This window comes from Gallinula chloropus (genome assembly GCF_964237585.1).
Source record: "Gallinula chloropus genome assembly, chromosome: 1".
NCBI lineage: Eukaryota > Metazoa > Chordata > Aves > Gruiformes > Rallidae > Gallinula > Gallinula chloropus.
Genome location: NC_140085.1, coordinates 17,782,392 through 17,801,662, shown reverse-complemented (window position 1 = coordinate 17,801,662; position 19,271 = coordinate 17,782,392). Strand labels below are relative to the sequence as shown.

General features: G+C 55.6%; 5 protein-coding genes across 5 annotated transcripts in view; 2 read left to right on the top strand and 3 right to left on the bottom strand.

Annotated features, from left to right (window-relative positions):
- Positions 1-76: 76 nt before the first annotated feature.
- NAGA (alpha-N-acetylgalactosaminidase) lies at positions 77-4,995 on the bottom strand (the record flags this gene model as incomplete). The annotated part of the gene is made up of 8 exons (XM_084276589.1): positions 77-1,461; positions 1,740-1,883; positions 2,089-2,286; positions 2,708-2,869; positions 3,510-3,604; positions 3,832-4,009; positions 4,143-4,317; positions 4,832-4,995. 8 exons carry the CDS (start codon positions 4,993-4,995, stop codon positions 1,279-1,281), a joined length of 1,299 nt encoding a protein of 432 aa, XP_084132715.1. The 3' UTR covers positions 77-1,278.
- A 2,404-nt stretch (positions 4,996-7,399) lies between these two features.
- Positions 7,400-8,428, top strand: PHETA2 (PH domain containing endocytic trafficking adaptor 2; the record flags this gene model as incomplete). Its single annotated transcript, XM_084273639.1, has 1 exon — positions 7,400-8,428. The coding sequence occupies one exon, from the start codon at positions 7,400-7,402 to the stop codon at positions 8,201-8,203; it is 804 nt and encodes a 267-aa protein (XP_084129765.1). The 3' UTR covers positions 8,204-8,428.
- Positions 8,429-12,494: 4,066 nt separating this feature from the next.
- On the top strand, positions 12,495-14,450 carry SMDT1 (single-pass membrane protein with aspartate rich tail 1). The gene is made up of 3 exons (XM_084279377.1): positions 12,495-12,703; positions 13,241-13,381; positions 14,184-14,450. The coding sequence occupies exons 1-2, from the start codon at positions 12,548-12,550 to the stop codon at positions 13,376-13,378; spliced, it is 294 nt and encodes a 97-aa protein (XP_084135503.1). The 5' UTR covers positions 12,495-12,547; the 3' UTR covers positions 13,379-13,381; positions 14,184-14,450.
- A 1,460-nt stretch (positions 14,451-15,910) lies between these two features.
- NDUFA6 (NADH:ubiquinone oxidoreductase subunit A6) lies at positions 15,911-18,669 on the bottom strand. The gene is made up of 3 exons (XM_084279473.1): positions 18,497-18,669; positions 17,832-17,947; positions 15,911-16,596 (listed from the first exon to the last, which is right to left on the bottom strand). Exons 1-3 carry the CDS (start codon positions 18,621-18,623, stop codon positions 16,465-16,467), a joined length of 375 nt encoding a protein of 124 aa, XP_084135599.1. The 5' UTR covers positions 18,624-18,669; the 3' UTR covers positions 15,911-16,464.
- TCF20 (transcription factor 20) overlaps positions 16,584-19,271 on the bottom strand; it is a 97,824-nt gene continuing 95,136 nt past the window's right edge. The window contains exons 14-15 of the mRNA XM_084279440.1: positions 17,832-17,947; positions 16,584-16,596 (exon numbers count right to left, since the gene is read on the bottom strand). The gene's annotated coding sequence lies outside the window, so the exon portion shown is untranslated. The remainder of the gene's footprint in view (positions 16,597-17,831; positions 17,948-19,271) is intronic.

The window sequence follows — 19,271 nt, the reverse complement described above, 5'->3', positions numbered from 1 at the left end:
TCCTGTACACAGACATGCAGTGTGCTTCCCCTTTCCTGTTACCACTGCAAGCATCGTGTTCAGCATCTTGCTGTTGCCATCAAACTTCTGCAAGTGGCCAGAATCAGCCATCTGGTCCTGCAGGAACCAGAGTGGACAGAGGACCAGGAACACTCCAGCTTCTGAACAGAAATGGGAAACTTTTTTCTCCTTAATCTTGCATCAGTCTCCATGGGCTGCAACCTTAAAGACTGCAATGCTCATGAATGCTGCACCCCTCTCTGGTAGTGGGGGTAGGTCATGTCTTGCCTAGAACTTCCTTGAGATGTTTGCTGGACAAAGGTAAAGCAGGAAGAGCCTTTCCCTGAGAAACCCTGAGTGTTCAGGCTGGTGTAAGAGTCCCCTTTCAGCAGGAATTTCCTGCTAGAGCAAGAGCAGAATGCAGTTAGCAGCTTGGAAGCACCTATGGCCATCTCCCAACTCAAAAGATGACGTTATCTAAGCATCAGCACCTTCCCCTCACCGCTTGTGCACAGCACATTGCGGATGTGCAGTTTTTGGTGCTGAACCACACACAGTGAGGCTGCTGGGGTTGTGAGCGGCCAGTGGAGATTTCTGCTCTGCTGTTGCAGTAAACTCTTTATCAGAAAGGCTGTAACACAGTGCTAGTACGTGCTAGGCTGAAGTAGTGGTGGCCTCCAGGCCCCTGGCAGCTGTGTCAGGCCTGCAAGCGAACCTCTCTGCACAGGGCCATCATGCCTCCAGCTGCTCTTGGTCCTGGGGAGGGTACATGGAAAGGGTTCAGCCCTACTGATTCTAAGCCAAGCTGCTGATAGCAAAAGAAGGTGACCAGGTGTGATCCTTGAGGCTAACACCGTCACACACAGTGGGGGTCACTACCCTAAAAGGTTCTAAAGCATCCAAAGCCTTTTTACAGGCATCGTTTCAGCAGCCCCTGCAGCGATACATGGTACCCAGCTTGAAGCAGTGGAGTGCTCAGGTGTCAGAGATGCTGAATTCCAACAGCAGCTGGACTCTGTACAGCATCTTCCACAGGAGAATCTCAGAGGGGTTTGTAATCACCAAGGAATTATGCTCCACACATCCTTTGGAAGCGGGTAATAGGGAGTCATGCTTGACGCAGACTGTAGAGGTCATCGAGCTGGTACCGGGCAAAAAGTCACTTCCCAGCACTGCTGGGCACACCAGTGAAAGGCACTTGTGCACTGAAGAGCCACGTGCCCCAGGGACTCACAGCTTGCCCCGGCACTGACCCACACACCCATCTGATGAGCCTTGTCACAGGAGGACTGGGTGGAAACCCTCACCAGGGGCTTGCTGTCTGGCAACCTGCCAGGGCTGCTCTGGGAGTGCTGTGGGGTAGAGATACCACATCACCACCCCCGAGGGGTTAATAACGACAGAGAAGCTGTCTTCTGTCTTTAAGACCCCGATGATCTTCCTGCTGTACACATCTTGTACCTGGAAGAGAGAGACAATGGCTACCACGGCTTCCACAGACCTTTCGGCTTGAGGTCCAGCTGTGGTCACTGACGTGGCCCGGCAGGACAGGGCGCAGCAGTGGGCAACAGGAAGGTGACCCAACCAGTGGCTGCCCCTGCGTCCTGGAGGCAGGGAGTAGGAGTCCTCCCACCACCATTCCACCCCAAAAAATGCACAGGGTGTCAAAGTGGGGAGCTGGAAAGGGGGGGAGGGGCAGGTGCCATAAGGTTGCCACACAGCGTGCCAGTGCAGCTCACCTCGTACACAGCATCCTTGGGGAAGTGGAGCTTGGCCAGGCTGGTGGTGTAAGAAAAGGGCATATCCATCCTCCGGCTGAAGAAGACAAGGGCGCTGGCAGCCTGGGACAGTGGGCGCATGAACACCTCGATGTGGGATTTCTCCTAGGGGTGGGGATGGGTGGTTGAGATAGAGCTGCCAGGACCAGCCCTGGCCCATAACTTCTCACCTTGTCCCAGGTGACTGCTATGCCAGCAGGTCCCCAGCTCCCACAGCTCTCCCACTCATGTTTCTCTGCATTGCTTCCCTCTCCCTCCTTACTGTGATGCACCCGTCTGCCCTCCCAAACACAGCTGCCTACCCCCTAACCTTCACAATCCTGCGCCCCTGGATCCCCAGGGGGTCCTGGTTGATCTTGATCATCAGGGGATTCTGTAGGATCGCCTTGGCGCTTGGAGAGATGGTGCGGAGGTCGGTGGACATGAGGAGCGGAGCTGCCATCACCGCCCACAAGGCCATTTGAGCACGTGACTGCTCGTAGCTGAGGCCAAAGTTTCCAATGATGAGCTAGAAGGGAGAGGGAAAAAAGATGAGAGGCAGAAAAGGGTTAGAAACCCATCTGCTTGCCACACTTGGTGATGCTGCAGCCTGCGGAGGAGCGAGGGGGCCACACATGAGAATCCTCACATGCACTTCTGCTTCTCCTCGAGCAGCTGGGACATCCCACCCCTACCAGGCACCAAGCCCTCAGCACTCATACCCGCCACTTCACCATTTTTCCCCAAGAGGACAGGTATATTTGAGCACTGAAAGGTTCATTGCAACCACAGGCTTTTCCCTCAGCACAGCCAAGGGCAACAGGAGCTTTGCCTCTTTGCAACAACGGTGCTTCTGCTCCTGTCACTCTTTCACCCTGCACCTAGAAGGGAAACCCCAGAGGACCCCCAGGGTCAACGGTCACCAATGGTCACCACCCATCCATTCGTACCATATCTGGGTCGTTCCAGTGGCCAGGGCCAGCTACTGGCTGCAGCACATCCTGGTTTTCAGAGAACCAGTCCAGGATGGAAAGCACGCTGTCCCAGGAGTCCTGGATGTCATCGTAGTTACGCCACAGGTTGCAAATCTCTGCCAGGAGAGTGTAGTTCACCTGGAGAGGAGCACAGGGTCAGGCAGGAAGGAGAAAGGATGGGGGTCTGTGAACAGGGGGAGAAGGTGCAGCCAGGCTTGTTGAGCGTGTCCAGAAGACCTTTGCAAGGCAGAGGGATGTAGATAAGGGCAACATTATGTAATGGAGGAGGACAGAGTCATATCCAATAGGACTGGGCACATCCCATGATAGGATGTCTGCCAAAACAACTACAGAGGCCATGGAGAAATTTCAGCTGCAGGAATGTGGGCAGCTTGGGACTGACTCAAAAGAGGAAATAAACAAATGTACCCAATGCTGAAGAAACATTACTAGGAGGAACATCTTATTTCAAGCACTTAAAGAAGGCAGGACTTGCCTCAGAACTGTCAAGATCAACCCCATGCCAGCTGAGTAGGGGGGGAGGACATGCCCCAGGTCTGCCTTGCCCCGTGCTCCCATCACCAAGCCATGCTGGGAACCCTGAGTGTCCCCTGATGCCTGGCAAGGAGGCCATGTTCTCTCCAGGGACCTGCAGTCCCATCCTACCAGGGGCAGAGCAGTAAGTGAGGTGTAACACCAGGTTCCTGCAGCTCACCATGAGAGCTCCCCCAGGGCACAAGGAACATGGGAAACAGAGAACAGATAGGACAGCCCTCACCTTGGGTGGCAGCCCGCCCTGATATGCTGGCCAGCTGCAGGAGTAGATGATGGGGCGGCCCGTGGCATTCAAGGCCCTTGCCATTTTGGGGTAGCCTTAGGGAGAGAAAAAGACATATGGTGAAGGAAACCGCTGGGACCAGCCAGAAGGCCTGGCCTTCTGCCTTACACCAGCTACAGGGCACTCAAATTCCCTCCTTTTTGCCCAAGAGAAGCAACAGGAGATGCAAGGAAAGAAACAAAGCTGGCCAGGTGTTTCTGTGGGTGGCCAGCTGCTGTGACTAAAGCAACAAAGGGCTAAACACCAGCCAGGGAGCCTTTACCCTCTGCCTGCTCCTTTCCTGATGAGTAGCATCCATCCAGCTTCAACATGTCCACACCCCACTCTGCAAAGGTCTGGGCGTCCAGCTCCACAAGGTCCAGTGTGGTGCCAGGGTAACCCCCACAGGTGAAGGTGCCCAGGTCTCCATAAATGCCCAGCTTCAGGCCCCGGGCATGGACCTGCAAGGAGGGCACAAGGCAGGGTTTGAGGTGCCTCCCCCGGGGACCAAACTCCTCCATCCCCTCCCAGCCCTCCCACCATGGGCATGTGGGTGACACAGAGACACTCCCACTATCCCCAGCAGGCACTCACATAGTCAGCCAGAGCCTTAATCCCGCTGGGAAACCTCTCAGGGTCAGGAACCAGCCGTCCGGATGCATCTCGTTGCTTGGCTGACCAGCAGTCGTCAATGTTGATGTACTTGTAGCCCAGCTCCCTCCAGCCGTCCTCTGCCAGGCGGTCTGCCATCTCGAAGAAGAGCTTCTCACTGCAGGTCAGGGGGCACGGGGATGTGGCTGGCTGAGCCCCTGTGACCTCTGTGCCCCACCGCTGCAGGCAGCCAGCAGCACTTCAGGGCTAACTAAGGCTCTGGAGGGTCCATCACTGCAGGGCTGGCCTGGGCCGTGGGGGAGGGACCCCAAGGCTGACATTCAAACCGCATCCATGATCTCAGAGAGGGGAAGTACTTTCCCAACACCCCGCAAAGCCCAGCCTCATCCTTCAGCGCCAGGGACTCTCCACCCCAGCACCGGGATGCCTGAGCCCCCCAGCTCCCACACACACATGCTCCCCGAGATCCCACTGCTAACCACAGAGCCGCACCCAAACATCCACCCTCTTCTCCCCTGGCATGCACGGTCCACCCACCCGGAGCAGACCCAGGCCACCAGCCCGGCGCTTCTGTCGGGCAAGGGACACACAGGACAAGTGTTCCTTGCAGGGGGGAGCTGATGCCGAGCCCCGGGGCCGGGGATGCCCCCGCCGCTCCCCACCCCGCTGACCTGATGCAGTTCTGGGGGTCCGCCTGGCAGTCCACGTTGCAGCGGAACCTCTCCCAGGCCAGCCAGCCCATGGGGGGGGTGAGGGCCAGCCCGTTGTCCAGGGCCAGGGTGGGTAGCGCCATGGCCAAGGCCAGGACCAACCCGCTCCACACCGCCGGCTCCATCGCCGCCGCCGGGACACAGAACACCTCTTCCCGGCCGAGCCCGGCCCGGCCCCGCTCACATGATGCCGCCCGTATCACCTGACCACCCGTTCCCGCCTCCCGCCCTGCCCCCCGGCACGGCACGGCACGGCACCTACCCCACCGCGCCCCACAACCACAGACCCCGCCGGTATCCCACCCCCTTGTCTCTGCACCCTACGGCCGCTGCATCGTACGGCTGTTGCGCCGCACAGCGTGGCACCCCGCGGGTATCGCCCCCCCTGCGCTGCTGCACCCCGTCAGTAACGCAGCAATTGCACCCATTGCTGCTGCACCCCACTGCTGTCCCACCCCATCAGCGCTGCACCCCATCAGCACTGCACCGTGACGGTGTTGGGGTGCGCTGGCATCGCACCCCGCTACTGCCTCAGCCCATAGCTCTTACACCTTGTCAGCACTGCACCCAGTCAGCAATGCACGCCACGGCGGCTGCAGCCCACTGCACCCCCACTCTGGCTGCACCCCGTTCCTGGCACCCTATCACCGCCGCACCCCATTACGGGCACCCTATCACCGCCGCACGCCGTGGCTTGCTGCCCCCCAGCAGTTACACAGGGAGAAGGGAGGGAGGCTTCAGGACCCCCTGAGGTGGGACCCCAGGGGTACCCGAAAGAGTGTAGGGCGGAGCGAGGAGCTTGCAGTAGCAAGCCGCTCCAGGCAGGCTGCGGTGCCCCGCCGGCCGCCTCCCGACCCCCGCCCCCCCGCTGCCGCCGGCGGGGCGGTGCTGCCGGCGCGGCGGGACGGCCCTGGCGACCGCAGGAGCCCTCCCCCGCCCGGCCGCGGCCGGCCCCCGGCTGCCCCGCACAGTCCCCCCGGGACGGGAGCGCCGCCGAGCAGGAAGGGCCCGAGGTGAGCCGGGACGGGACGGAGCCCGCGGTCCCGCCGCCGGGACGAGGCGCTGGGCGGGGGCCGGCGGCGGCGGTGGGGCGGGAGCGGGCGGCGGGAGCGGGCCGGGCCCGCAGGCACACGGCAGAGACACGCACACAAAGACACGCAGCCTAATCACGCACACAAAGACCCGGAGCCCAGCACTGCACACGCACGCACACACGGACCCCCACAGCCCCCCACGGTCCCGGGTGGCGTGGGCCAGCCCGGCTGTCCCCAGCCTGGGAACGCAAGGCTGGAGATTCCTCGGGGTGGTGCGCCGAGGGCAAAGCCCCCCCGGGGAACAGTGTGGCCCTACGGCCGATGGGATTTTTGTCCATTTCCCAGCTGGGGTTGGCGCCCCCTTGTCCTCCGCCCTGCCCCACGAGCCCCCCAGGGGGGAGCAGAGCCCCGGGCCCGGGCCCCTGGCCCAGCAGCGGGAGTTTCCCTCTCCCGGAGCCGGGCAGGGAGTGGCGGCTGCGGGTTGTTTTCTGCATGTTTCTGTACACGGGGCTGGAGCCGTTGCACACCCGTTTGCCGCTGTGGCAGCGTGGGGCTGAGCTCGCCGTGGCCCGCGCTGGGACCCGCAGACTTGTCGAACCGCCTGTGTGGGTCCTCCCCTGATGGGGCAGTGATGCACTTCTGCAAACGCCCTTTCTTAATAAAACCAAAACAAACTCATAGGAGCACTGGCCTGAGCTGGGTCAGGGCTTGGGCTTTGAAGCCAATGCAAATGCCCCCAGTTTTGCTGCCTGGTATCCAGAGCCTGTGATTCCCGGCCCTGACCACTCCTGTGTGCCGAGTCCTGGCTTTCTGGGATAGGAGCAGTGCAGCACTTCACTCTTTCAGTCCCAGGCTGTTCTTGTTTGTGACTCCCTCTCTGCTGCCTTTCCTCTGACCAGGGATGGGGCTCGGTATGGTGAAGCTTCGGAGGCACTCAGCAAGAGAGCAGCCCACCCAAGGAAGACGGCAAGGGGTTATGGTCTGACCTGCACGGCTGGTATGGCACCTGGCACCCCATTTCTCGAGAAACTACTGGGCTCAGGGTGTTGCTGCTGGGAGGCCTGGTGGGGATAGGTGGTCCTGCATGGAGATGGGGAGTGAGGAGAGAGTGCTTAAACGGAGATCCTAGAGCCCTTGGTCTGAAAATACTCTCCTTATTCTGTCTTTGAGGAGACAGCAAAATGAATGCCTTGCAGGCACAGAGGCAGATTTCTTTGATGTGCCCAGCAAAGTAAGTCACTCGTGGAGTAAGAAATGAAGCAGAGGTGTTGTCATGCCTGGAGAAGGCAGATGTCATCATGGTGAAGACCACCTCTCTGCAGCAGCAAGGAGCCAGGCTGCCATTTTCAGGGGTACTTGCTGGGTTAGGTGCAATTCAACATCACTGGCTGCTGGAGTTGGGGCAGGATCAGGCCTCTCCTGGATGGGCAGGTGAGATGTTCCTCACCCCGAGCCAACTTCTTCCCCCTCTCTTCCTCTGCTCCTAGGTGAGGCGATGAAGTTGAATGAGCGGAGCGTGGCTCACTATGCCACTTGCGACTCGCCTGCTGACCACGCTGGCTTCCTCCGCAAGCGTGTGGAGCGGCACCACCACCATGGCCACCACCATCATGCCACCTCCTACCAGCGCCGCTGGTTCGTCCTCAAGGGCAACCTCCTCTTCTACTTTGAGGAGCGGGAGAGCCGGGAGCCCGTGGGCTTGGTGGTTCTTGAGGGCTGCACCGTGGAGCTCTGCGAGGCTGCTGAGGAGTTCGCCTTCGCCATCCGCTTTGATGATGCCGGCGCCCGGGCTTACGTGCTGGTGGCTGACGGGCAGGCTGCCATGGAGGCCTGGGTGAAGGCGCTTTCACGGGCCAGCTTCGACTACATGCGGCTGGTGGTGAGGGAGCTGGAGAAGCAGCTGGAGGAAGCCTGCAAGAGCTTGGCTGCTTGCTGCAAGTCCCCACGGAAGTCCTCCTCTGGCAGGAAGAGGCACCTCTCCAACCCCGCCTTGCTGCCTCTCCAGGAGAAGCCCGCCATCCTGGAGAATGGTTACTCCACATGGGGCAGCAGCAGTGGCGTCCCTGGGGGAGCTGCATGCCCTGACCGTGATGGAGGGCATGCAAAGCCCCCACCCCTGCCTCCTCGACGGCGTTCAGCTGCCAACAGCGCCATGGGGTCCCCGGCGCCCGGCCTCTTGGCAGAAAGCCCGGTGTCACCAGAGACGGCCTGCTTCTCCAAGTTGCACAGCTGGTATGGGCAGGAGATTGCGGTGCTGAGACGGGAGTGGCAGGAGAGGCAGAAGATGGGGCACCCATGACCAGGGGCACGAGCCACCGGCCAGCCCTGCAGCATGTCTCCCACACAGGAATAGCAAAGCGAGGGATGCTGCTCTCCCCCTGCCCTGGTCGGTGGCCAAACATGCGGTACATGTGTGCTTCACAGGGCGTGCAGGAAGGACCCAGGTCCTTCATTTCTGTCCCTGAGGCTTTATAATCTGGAGAGCACATAGTACCTTTGAACTCTCCTCTGCCGGCGATATGGTGTGAAGGGGGCCCAAATCAGCATGTATCCAACAAACCTCACCCAAGAGGCTTGGCCTCTTGCCATCGTGGTGTGGTGGATGTCCTAGGTGCTTCATCACCCACCTCTCCTTCATCACTTATTTTTGGATTTGTTTCTCAGTGTGGAAGTTTGCACAAGTCAGCATTTATTATTGTCTGTGGTCTTGCACCAAAGTCCTTCTGCCTTTGCTCTTCACTGCAGATAAGGCTGGGCTCTTACGAAACGCCTCCGCCAAGCCACTGGCCCTGGGGGGGTGCCTCCAGCCCCAGACCTTTTTCACCACAGGACACATGAGCAGCTATGGCTGTGGCTGGCCCAGCAGCCAGGGCAACGAGGATCGGGCTCTTGTGTCCTTTTTTTTTTTAATTATTATTTTATCTACACTAACCCTCCTCCCTGCTAAATCCCTCAGAATGTGGATTTTGTGGGCTTGCATCCACCTCTTTGGGTGCCCAAGCCTAGCAGTGAGGCTAAAATGGAGACACGGAGCCTGGTCTGAAGCAAGAGCCGGGACTAGGATCTCCCCAGGGCTGTTCTGGACTCTGTTGAGCAGTAGCCAAACCTGTTAATGTCTCCAGCCTTCCCTGTTCCAAAACAGGGACACTAAAACCTTTCTGCCTTGCCAGGGGTGAATTTATCAGCCTGTGTGCAGACTGTGGCTCCTGCAAAGTGCCGTACAAGGCTCAGCCTTCTTGCTGGGCAGCTTGCCCATGACAGCATCCAGAGCTGCGCTTCTGCAGAGCCTCTCTCTCTGTTGTGGCTCTGCCCAGCTCCTGGCAGAGCTGCGCAGTCTGAGGAGAGCCTGTGGAAGAGCAGAGAGGAGGGCTGGCCCCAGGAGAAGGGAAGGTGTGGGAGTGAGTTACTGGTAGCACTGACTGTGTCAGTGTTGCCTGGGCTTGCCCCTCCAGCAATCAAAGCCATGTCGCTGCCTTCTACCAAAGCCAGCACCTGACCTGCCAGCACCCCCTTGGTCTCTGTAGCACATCCCATCCTCCAGGCAGGTGAAGAGGGCTCTGGGGAGGCACACTTGTTGCCTCACCGCAGAAACAGACTTGTCCTTCACTAATAAGTAAGAAATCTTGGCCACAAGGCAGACGGTGTAGGTGGGTGGGTGCTGCTTCCATGGACTGGAGCACCCTGGAGATGGTGCTGATCACTACTCCCTTATCCTCTCTGGCACGGGCTGTTTTTCAAAGCAGAAAAAAGTGAGTGAAGCAGTCTTATGTTCTGTATCTAGCAGCGCTAAGAGTGGGTTTGTTGCCCTGTTTTATTACAGAGGAAAGCAAGAGTCTGTTCCAGGTCATAACTAGTAGGAACCTATTTGCTTTTCTGGAGTTAAGTGCACCCAGCTTAGTACTTTGCAATAGCCAGCAGAGATTGCCAGTGCAGAAATCAAATGACTTCCATTAACTTTTGGTGCCTTTGAAAATATATCTGTGGTAGTTTTGGATGAGGAGCTTCCAGCCTCCTGTGTAATTATGGCGCAATGGTGTATTAGAGCAAATCAAATCTTAAATCAGATCTCAGGACTATGGGAGCTTAATATTTACATACAAATGATGCAATCCAGTCCTCTCCAGTTTGTGTTTATGTTTCGTTACAGTAGGGATCCTCAAGTTTGGGAGGATTATTTTTGTTCTGCCTTTTTTAGTGACAACAGTTCAGAAAAAACAGGAGCAGATGGCCAGAGGCCAGCACCCGGGCTCCATCAACAGCCCAGCTGGCAGGACTTACATGCCAGTGTTGCCTCCCAACCTGCTGCTTAAATTGGTCAGTGCTGCTGCATTTCCACCTGGAAACCTGGCTCCTTCCCCATGGCAGGGCAGCATCATCAGGGGATGGTGCGACCTGGTGCCTCCTTGCTCTGAGCGTGGGTATTTTGAGGCCAGGGTCAGATTTGACAAGGATTTTTCTCTCTTTAGATGTAACACAGAAGAATATTCCCAGTCTCAGACTTACATAAGGCAGTTTGTCAGTAAAGATTTAACTTCCAAACTAAATCAAGATGTAATGGCTTCAAGATGGGAGACCCAAGAACTGTGAGCAACTTGAAAGGGACAATAAATTAACAAAGCCAGTTCTGTCGGGACTAGAGCTGAAACAGTATTATTCATTAAGGACAGTTTCACTTTTAAGAAGCTTAGTTTGTTTTAATAAGCCAGGATTGTACTAGTAACACTACTAAAGAGCTTATATTTAATGCTTTAATCTGTCCCATTCAAATGGCACAATTTCCACGCTACCTGCCTCTGCATTAGTACGTATCCCAGTTAAATCCTAAATCCTGCAAATGAGGAGCTGCGTTCTGCTCTCTGTCTGATCACATTTGGAGTAATTTTGTATTTTATTCTGCAGCGCTGAGAAGAAAATGGCTGAATCCCGATCAGTATTTGTGCTCGGCCCAGCTCTCCATGCCTGGGCCTTTGCTACTTCTCCAAAGCACTGTGTGACTTTGGATGTGCTTGGTCAGGCCTTCCTCATCATCCCGCTCATGTAACAGGGATGGCCCTTCAGTGAATAAAAAGAGCTGTCGTTGGAGCCGTGCCCAAACTCGTACGGAAATGCAGCAGGTTTTTTAACGACCGCCGCCGCTGCTCGCCTCATTAGGCAGGAAGGACCTGGGTGACCCACCGCCTCCTCTGAGATGGCGGCTATCAAACCAGCATGGCTGAGGATCAGTTGTGCTGGTGGCACCTTTGAAGCGGGCCCCACGCAGAAGGTCGGGACTTTGGCTTCCTGAGACCACACATGCGTCTGGCTAATGGAGCATCCTCTCGGTCTGCAGGCAGAGCTCATTACAGGCACAGCAGAGTTTCCATTGTCCCCAAGAGCAAAATGAGACCGATTGCTACACACTGTTTCTTCTCCAGTCGTTCAGGTTTGGACTGTTTCACCTTCCGCCTTCGCTTTCCCTTATTATTTTTTAAAAATAGAAAATGTCTGGGCAGCACAAAACAGGTTCCCTAGCAAAGAACTCTAAAGTTGAATAGCTACTTTTCATAAAATATGGAAGTCGACTTCTTTTTTTTCAAAGAGAAAAAAAATACTTGAATTTAAAAGAAAATTGAAGACTGCAAGAGGGCCGTGGGAGAGATTCTGGCATGGCCTTTGTAAGGTGTGCCAAGAAGGGCTCCCAGTCCTGTTAAAATAGTTGATGAAAACACTTTTTCTGAGGCTGGGATTTCAGATTCAGGCCCAGAACGTATTGAGGATTTTCCCTGGACATTCAGAGTTTTATAAAACAACTGTGGTGGTGTTTTCCACTGAATCCTAGTGATACAAATAACCTGAAGATTTTACCTGTGGCCACCACCACCGTTCGGGGGACATTTAGGACCAGGATTAGGCATTTCCCATTACAGGAGCTAGCGCATTAACAGTTTCGGGGTGGGTGAGTGGGTGACCCCCCCCAATCTCACCCCTCTTAGCTGCCTTTTGCAGAGAAACTGACTCCCCCAAAAAGCACAGGGGGAACGTGGGGAGCCCTGTGCCCTCTTTCAGGAGCACCGAGGGGCTTCCAGCCCTCGCTCCAAAAACCCGGTGGGGCGTTCCCGCCGTCCGAGGCGCCCGCTGTGTGCGGACACCTCCTCTCTCCGGCCGCGGCCTTGCATGCGCCCTTGTTTTACCCTTTCAGACCCCGCGTTTCGCCCTTCGTGCGCCGCGCTGCCCTTTGTGTGTATTTCTGCGCCGTGAAGCGAAATAAACCGATGCCGTTTGTAGCCGCCAGTGGGTGGAGCTGCGAACCCCTGACACCCATGGGTGTCCGCACAGCCCGGCCACACCCCTGCCCGACCCGGCTTTCCTCTGCCCACACAGAGTCACGGCGGGGCGCAGTGAAAGGCTGCCGGGTCCCCTCTCCCCTCTCCAGGCCGCACGGGAGGGGGAGAGGGGCGGGGGTGTCACACCCGGCCCCCCAGGCTCCCCCGCCGCGAAGCCCTGCGGAGGGGCACAGCTGCCACGCGGCCCACCGGCCACGCCTCAGGCATGCGCACTGGCGGATCTCGCGCCCCCCTCCAAGCCTCGCGAGAGCCAGAGGCTCCGCCGCCTCGGGTGACGCCTCGGCTCGGCCGTTACGGGCGCCCGGCGGGAGGGAGGGAAGATGGCAGCGGCGAGCGGGAGGCTCCTGACGGCGGCTGCGGGTTTCTCGGGGCGGGCGGGCTGGGGCGGGCTGCGCCGCACCCCGGCCGTGCCCCTTGTGCCCTCCCGGAGCGCCACCGTCACCCGCAGCGGAGCCATTCTTCCCAAGCCGGTTAAGGTGAGTGAGGGGCGAGCGGGCGGGGGCGACAGCCAATCGCGGCGTAGCGGCTGGCGGCGCCGGCCAATTACTGCAGCCGCCTGTGGTGGGGGCGGGACGACGAGGTTGAGTGACAGGCGCTGGGTTAATGAGCAGCTGGCTGTGGCCTGGGCGGAGGCGTGGTAGCGTTCGCCAGTTGACCGGAGCGGCCCTGGGGGCTCCGGGCGGGCCCGAGTGGGCAGCGCCGGCCCCTTCCCCCTCCCCGGAGCGGGACGGCGCTGACCGGGTGGTGTCCCTGCGCCGAAAGGAGGAGATAACCCCCGGTGTGTGCCCCATTTCTCACCGGCAGCCGCTCCCCCGAAGTCAGCGGGGTCCCTGCCCGAGCTCCCCGCGAGTCCCCGCGCGGCAGTTGTTGCGCTGAGGCGCGATGCGGGGGGGGGGGGGGGGGGGGGCGGGCAGCCGTTCTACCCGCTCCCCCCGGGCCCTCTGTGCGCATGTGGAGCCACCTCCGCGGAGGTTGCTGGAAAAGGTAAATCTTCCCCCACCGGCTCCTTGCAGACGCCGTTCGGCCTCCTCAGGGTGTTCAGCGTTGTGATCCCGTTCCTGTACGTCGGGACTCAGATCAGTAAGAACTTCGCAGCCCTACTTGAAGAACATGATATCTTTGTCCCAGAGGATGATGATGACGATGATTAAAGGGTATGTCATTAACACAACCAGCAATCCAATTACTTGTGCTTCCTGTAGGCTCGGGGCAGGCAGAGAATTGCAGAAATAGAGGTAGCAACGGCTTTGAAAGCTGCATTTGCAGTTAGACACACAGACACCTGCAGCTGTGTTGCCTCTGGATAGACTTTTCAGTTCCTTTATACGGCCATGGAGCAGCCTGGCATCTGTATGTGCAGTCTCCACAAGATACACTGGAGAGATTGTAAGAAACTGATGATGTGTCAGATCTTGTCATCTGAATCAGAAATAAACTGTAGTCAGTGGGGGTCTGTACTGCAGGCAGAAGAGGGACATTGTTATATGTTTACCTGTTTTAAGTCTTTTGCTAACTCACAGAATGAGTATTTTAAGAGACTGGAATTATGACATGGAACTGAACAATCTGAGAGAACTCCAGAACCCATCAGAACAAACTATCCTGTTATAACACTGGTCTTTGGGGTATTTGGACCTTTCGGACTCATCAGATAAGGTGAATTATGTCCGTCTGCTTTTACCTACAGTACACTACACCTGTCTGTATTATGGGTGTACCACTTCATAGAAAAGAGAAGTTGTTGCAAATAGTGGTGTTTTATAAGCAGTTTGGTGGATGTATTCCAGTTGATAAAAGGGATTTTCCTGCTGTGCAGCTAAACCCAGTGAATTAAAATTTTGTAGATGTTAGAAACTCCTTCAGGTAAACCACCACCTTGTGTGGTTTGGGGGAAGATAAGGACTGGAACTCAGTACAGCATATCTGAAGAGTAATGGCTTATTACTCTATTTGCAGATCTGTAATGAAGGAACAGAAGGGAGAAAACCATTGACAAAGCAATGGTTCCAATGTGTCACCTGTGATTTGTCCTTCCTAAACGGGACGGGGGTCTGTGTGTCCCCTTTGCCAGTGAATGTCCTGTGCGTGTCTACGATGGAAATCACGTAGGTCATGTTTGAAGGAAGTGCTTGATCAGCCCTGCATCCTTGCACACACGTGCTCACCTCATCAGACTGCTTGGGATTCCTTTCATTAGCAATACGGGAAACAATTAAAGATCAAGAGATGGACATGTATGACTGGGTCTTGTGTTTTTACAGATTATGTGCCTATCAACTAGTGTTTCTGTATCAACCTTTCTACCTCCATGTGTGTGTCAGGAAGTAGGCTCTCTTCGTATTTAGTTCCTCTCATGAGCCCTTTCTGTAATTCAGTACTAACCTACAGTGACCAGAACCCTAGAAAAAGCAGCAGCCCCACAACACAGCCCCATTAAAAGAACAGGGTTCATGATGACACTGGTACTGCACTTCAAATAATGTCCATTTACAACCCAGCACTATGCACGTGTGCCTGACAGAGACCGTATCATTAATTTCACCTCCCTGGGGACTGCATACAGTGTTATCATTGCAGAATTAAAGTTTTGAGTAGGTAAAGATCAAAACTGGCAGATTAACTCAGCTGGTTTGTTTTACAGAATTTAATCTATGAACTGGCTCCAAGTACCTAGTAATTTCTAGGTAGTTCAGTACTCCTTACATCTGACCCCAAGTATATTCATCTTCTCAACTGTGTATAAACACTTCTTTGATCTAAGTGTTTAGTACTGCAATTAAGTGCTTGCATAAGAGGCTTAAATGTGTACTGCTAAGGCACACAGAGAGTATTTTCAGTCACATCAGACCAGCTGTTTTCTCAAATACCTTGAGAGATTAAACTCATAAATGACTTTTGGGTTTAAGCCAGCATTGCCCCAGCATCTTTCACGTGCTTTCTGGTCACCAGACCTGAGCTGTTCTCTTGACTGCCCACTTTCCCTTCAATATTCATTTAATTGTTAAAAGGTTTTTTTTATATTGCACACATAAGCCCTGAGAATAGTTCAAACAGCGACATGTGCTCCCTTACTACTTAGCACTGCTTTTGATGGTTGCTCTCTAACTCTCCAGCACAGCTACTGAGAGAAAAGGGAGGCAGCTGTAGCTGAAGGCAGCTGGCAGGTGCCTGAGTTGCTGTGTATCTGAGTCGCCCCTCCTTCTCTAATGCCAACCAAGGAGCAGTTGTTCCAGTTCATCTGCTATTGGGAGCCAAACACATCCCTGCCTTCTATAGTGCCAAACTCCTTATCACTGCTGTATCATGCCACCTCTCCTGGTCCTGACTGCCTCAAACCTGTCCTTAATAACATCCCTCCAAAGCCCCTAGGTACACACACCACATCCCTGAGGCTTGCTGCTTTGCAGTCCTCACAGGGGGAAAAAGGCCGCAGTATTCAGGCAAGGATAAAAATGCTACTACAAAATTTGATGCTGATCACACATGGGGGAGCTAGGGCACCAAGTTACCTACTGAAACCCAGGTCTGAGTGGAAAAATAAGAAATTCTCCTTACCCTTCTTGAAATGGAACAAGTAATTTGATTCAATTAAAGAGGTGATGGTAGGCACCATCTTCTGCTAGGCAGCAGCAGCTCCTACAAAGCCCCTTTATTCTAGACAGAAGTACAAACCCCCATTTTTCCAGATAATTTCATTTTGTAGCAGAGAAATGGACTCTGCTGATCTATTTATTGCAAAAAGGGTATTATCAGCCTATTGGATTTTACTCCATCACAAGGAAGCAAAGAGACTAGTGTCCAAATGAAAAAAACCAAAGTCAACAAAATGACAGCATGAAATTGTGAAACACTGTATGAACACAGATGGGCCTCGAGCACGTGGCTCTGCTACTGCTCTGGCCTTCAGGCACGCTTCTTTCCGCTCGCTCTTTGACAGAGCAGACACTTATGTACAGGGCTGCAGGCTAAATAGAAAGCCCCATGGCCCCATTGTGCTGCTGTTTTTCAGCAGACACTCCAGGGCAAGTCATGAACAAACTCCTTCCACTGAAAATACACATTGGCAAAAGCTAGGAAATCAGAGCTCTTCATACAGATCGTGACGACTTGCACACACTCTGGGCTCAGGTATAGTCATTAGTTTCCTAATATGCTATATAATCTCTCTGCATGATTTTTTTTTTTCTACTATATAGAACTTTATTTGTAATACAAGGCAGAAGACACAGTCAATCTCTCAGGGATCGTGGCCTGCATAGAATTTGGACAGAAAGTCTTTAGGTCGTGGGGTTTCCGTCTCGTGGAAATACCTCATGACGTGAGTCCTCTGCTTCCACACCTGAATGGTTTCTTGAAGATCCATTTTTCCCTGTGCACAGACAAAAGAATTTTAGACAAGTTCTGAAAGCCCAATTCTGCATAGTAACACAGCAAGATCAAAGTTATTTGAATGCACTTAGAAACACCCTTAAAATAGGATTACCAAACTGTTGATGCAGCTAAAGACTATTTGCATCACCTGTACTATGACACAAATATACAGACTGTTGCTGCCTTGCAACTTCAATGTTCCATGTCCTACACTAACGAATCACTTGTCTGTACAGCACAGCTTTCAAGCCCTGCAATAGGCAAGGGACCCTGCCCTCCTAAGAGCCTGTCTCTCTCATGACCAGCACTCCCCTAAAAATCTATGTAACATTCCTCACTCTTACACATCTCTAATTTTTTGAATAGCAACAAGTTAGCTGTAAAAGCAAGTAGAATCGATGCTAAGTGCTCCAGCCTGTGAACTCCTGTACTGGTTTCAGAGGATGGCAGCACAGGGCAGAAACAAGGCTGCTTGGAACTGTCATCTACTTTGTTATCTAGAATAGCGTTTCCAGACTTTCTTCATCACGTAAACACAGGCTATCTTCAAATGCAAGATATACAGCAGGTAAGCACAGCAGCCCTTGGCTGGAAGCTTTCCAATGCATCAGAACTGCAGAGGTCAGTTATCATTGCTCAGACTCATTCTAAGCTTTGCCCTACTCTTGGTATGTTGATTATTGCTTTGAACCAAGCATAACCAAATGTGTTACAGACTCGAGGTGTTTTGCCACCCAAAGCCACTCTCCCACCAAGTACTGCCACTTGAATGTACCTTTCGGAGCTGGTGAAGAAAGCCACATCCCAGCCTAAGGAAGTACTGTAGGGAGTTTGCAATTTTAATAATTAACTAGCTAGCAGCAATTTTTTAATTTGATTGCCATTGTTTTCTAAACAAAACCAAACAAGAACACACACCCCCCCCCAAACATGTAAACTGCTGCTTTGCTTGCTATACATTTGCTTGCTATACATTTCCTCTGCAAACTGGGAGAGCCAGTACACTGACTGTCAGAAATCCACTGAGGTTGAGACACTATTCCTCTGCATGCCAAAGCGGCTTGATCCCTTATCAACAGGTTTGCTGACAGAGATAAACTGATCTGGATTGCAAGAGACAACTCCTCCACAGCACAAGCCAAAAAACCCCTTGTCCTTCTCCATGACACTTGCCACCAATTATCCACTCACATTATCTGCAGCTTGGACAAAATGGGAGGAACTTGTTTGTACCTTAATAACCAGCATGTCTATCACCCGCGGGTCGGTGACGTGGGCGTTCTTCAGGAACATCTCTCGCACCTTGTTACGCCCCTGCTTCACCGTGATGTCCAGCTGGTACAGGTGCACTAGGACAAACACAGCCCCCACAGACGTCACCTTCACTGCTTTACCCTCCTGCCGCTGGCACCACGCGACTCAACCCCGCAGAGCATCACAGGCTCTGTAACCTGCCCCTGTGACACCCGCCAGCTTCGCCAACACAACGAATTTACAGCAAATCAGCAGCTCAGCCGTGGGTCGGGTCCCGGGGCGATATTCACCACACACCTGGCAAGTTACAGCCAGATTTCCGCTCTGCTTCGTCAGGAAAAACAAGTGACAAGTAAGGGATGGGGAGACCGGGGGTCCCAGCCGCGGAGGGCAAGGCAAACCCGCCGGGCCTGCGCTGCACCGCGGAGCGGCCGGGAGCCCGCAGCACCTCCGCATTCAGCTGCCCCACACGCAGAGAGCCAGGGCAAAGCCAGCGAGCGGCTCAGGCGAGACCTCTCACGCCGGGGATGCCCGCCACCCCCCCGGCCCCGGCCCTTGAAGAACCCAAGGGCTGCGGAGCGGCCGCTACGACCTTGAGCTGGCGCTCCCACCCGCGCATGCGCGGCCGGCCCCGCGGCCCTCACCCGTGTTGGGCACCTCGCGGTACCACGCGCGGTACAGCTCTCGCACGCGCCGCTTCGCTTCGCCCAGGTCCCGGCTGAAGATCGGCTTCACCGCCGCAGCCGCCGCTCCCCTGCCCGCCACCGCCATCTTGCTGCAGCCGCCGCGGCGGCTCTGCGCGCTGCCGCCCGCCCCTTCCCCGCCGCCGGTGGGGACGCGCACCGGCTCGGCGACCCTCTATTGGGCAGCTGTGCTGCCGCTCCAGCCTTTCGGGCTGGGCAAGTAACGACAGGCGGTGGCCTCCTGCCTGATCGGCCGCAAGAAATGCCAATCACCGCCGGCTGTGGGCGGGATGAGGGCAGGAGCGGGGGGCGGGGCCGCAGTGTGACCCGGGGTGGCCGTTCCCGCATCGCGCCTCACGGGCCGCGTGGGCGGGGCCAGGCTCGGGGCGGTGTGGGAGACGAAGGGAGAGCCCGCCAAGGGGAGGGGAGTACGGGACTGGTAGGAGGGGGCGGGTTTAGTTTCGCAAGGCTCGCTGAGTGCCGCGGCCTGGTGATCGCGTCCTCGAGTAGGGGGCTGCCCGTGGGGAAAGTGCGGCGGCTGCCGCAGGCTGATGGGGAGCCCCGCGTCCCGGCCGCCGCGGTGGCCTCCAGGCGGCGGCCCCGAGGTGGTGGGGACCGGAGGCAGCAGGGCCCTTCTCCGCAAGGGCCCGGTTCTCACAGGGCCCCCTCCTACCCGGGCTGAGCCAGCACCCGCCCACAGCTCCCAACGCCAGCTGGTCAGCTCTTAGGGACGGTT

Bases quoted from the DNA above. Each gene is read 5' to 3' on its own strand.
- SMDT1 (XM_084279377.1), top strand. From the start codon at position 12,548: ATGGCAGCGGCGAGCGGGAGGCTCCTGACGGCGGCTGCGGGTTTCTCG. The intron at 12,704-13,240 runs GTGAGTGAGGGG...GGCTCCTTGCAG, and splicing joins TTCTTCCCAAGCCGGTTAAG to ACGCCGTTCGGCCTCCTCAG.
- NDUFA6 (XM_084279473.1), bottom strand. From the start codon at position 18,623: ATGGCGGTGGCGGGCAGGGGAGCGGCGGCTGCGGCGGTGAAGCCGATC. The intron at 17,948-18,496 runs GTGAGGGCCGCG...TGTTTGTCCTAG, and splicing joins CCGCGAGGTGCCCAACACGG to TGCACCTGTACCAGCTGGAC. The intron at 16,597-17,831 runs GTACAAACAAGT...GTCTGTGCACAG, and splicing joins TAGACATGCTGGTTATTAAG to GGAAAAATGGATCTTCAAGA.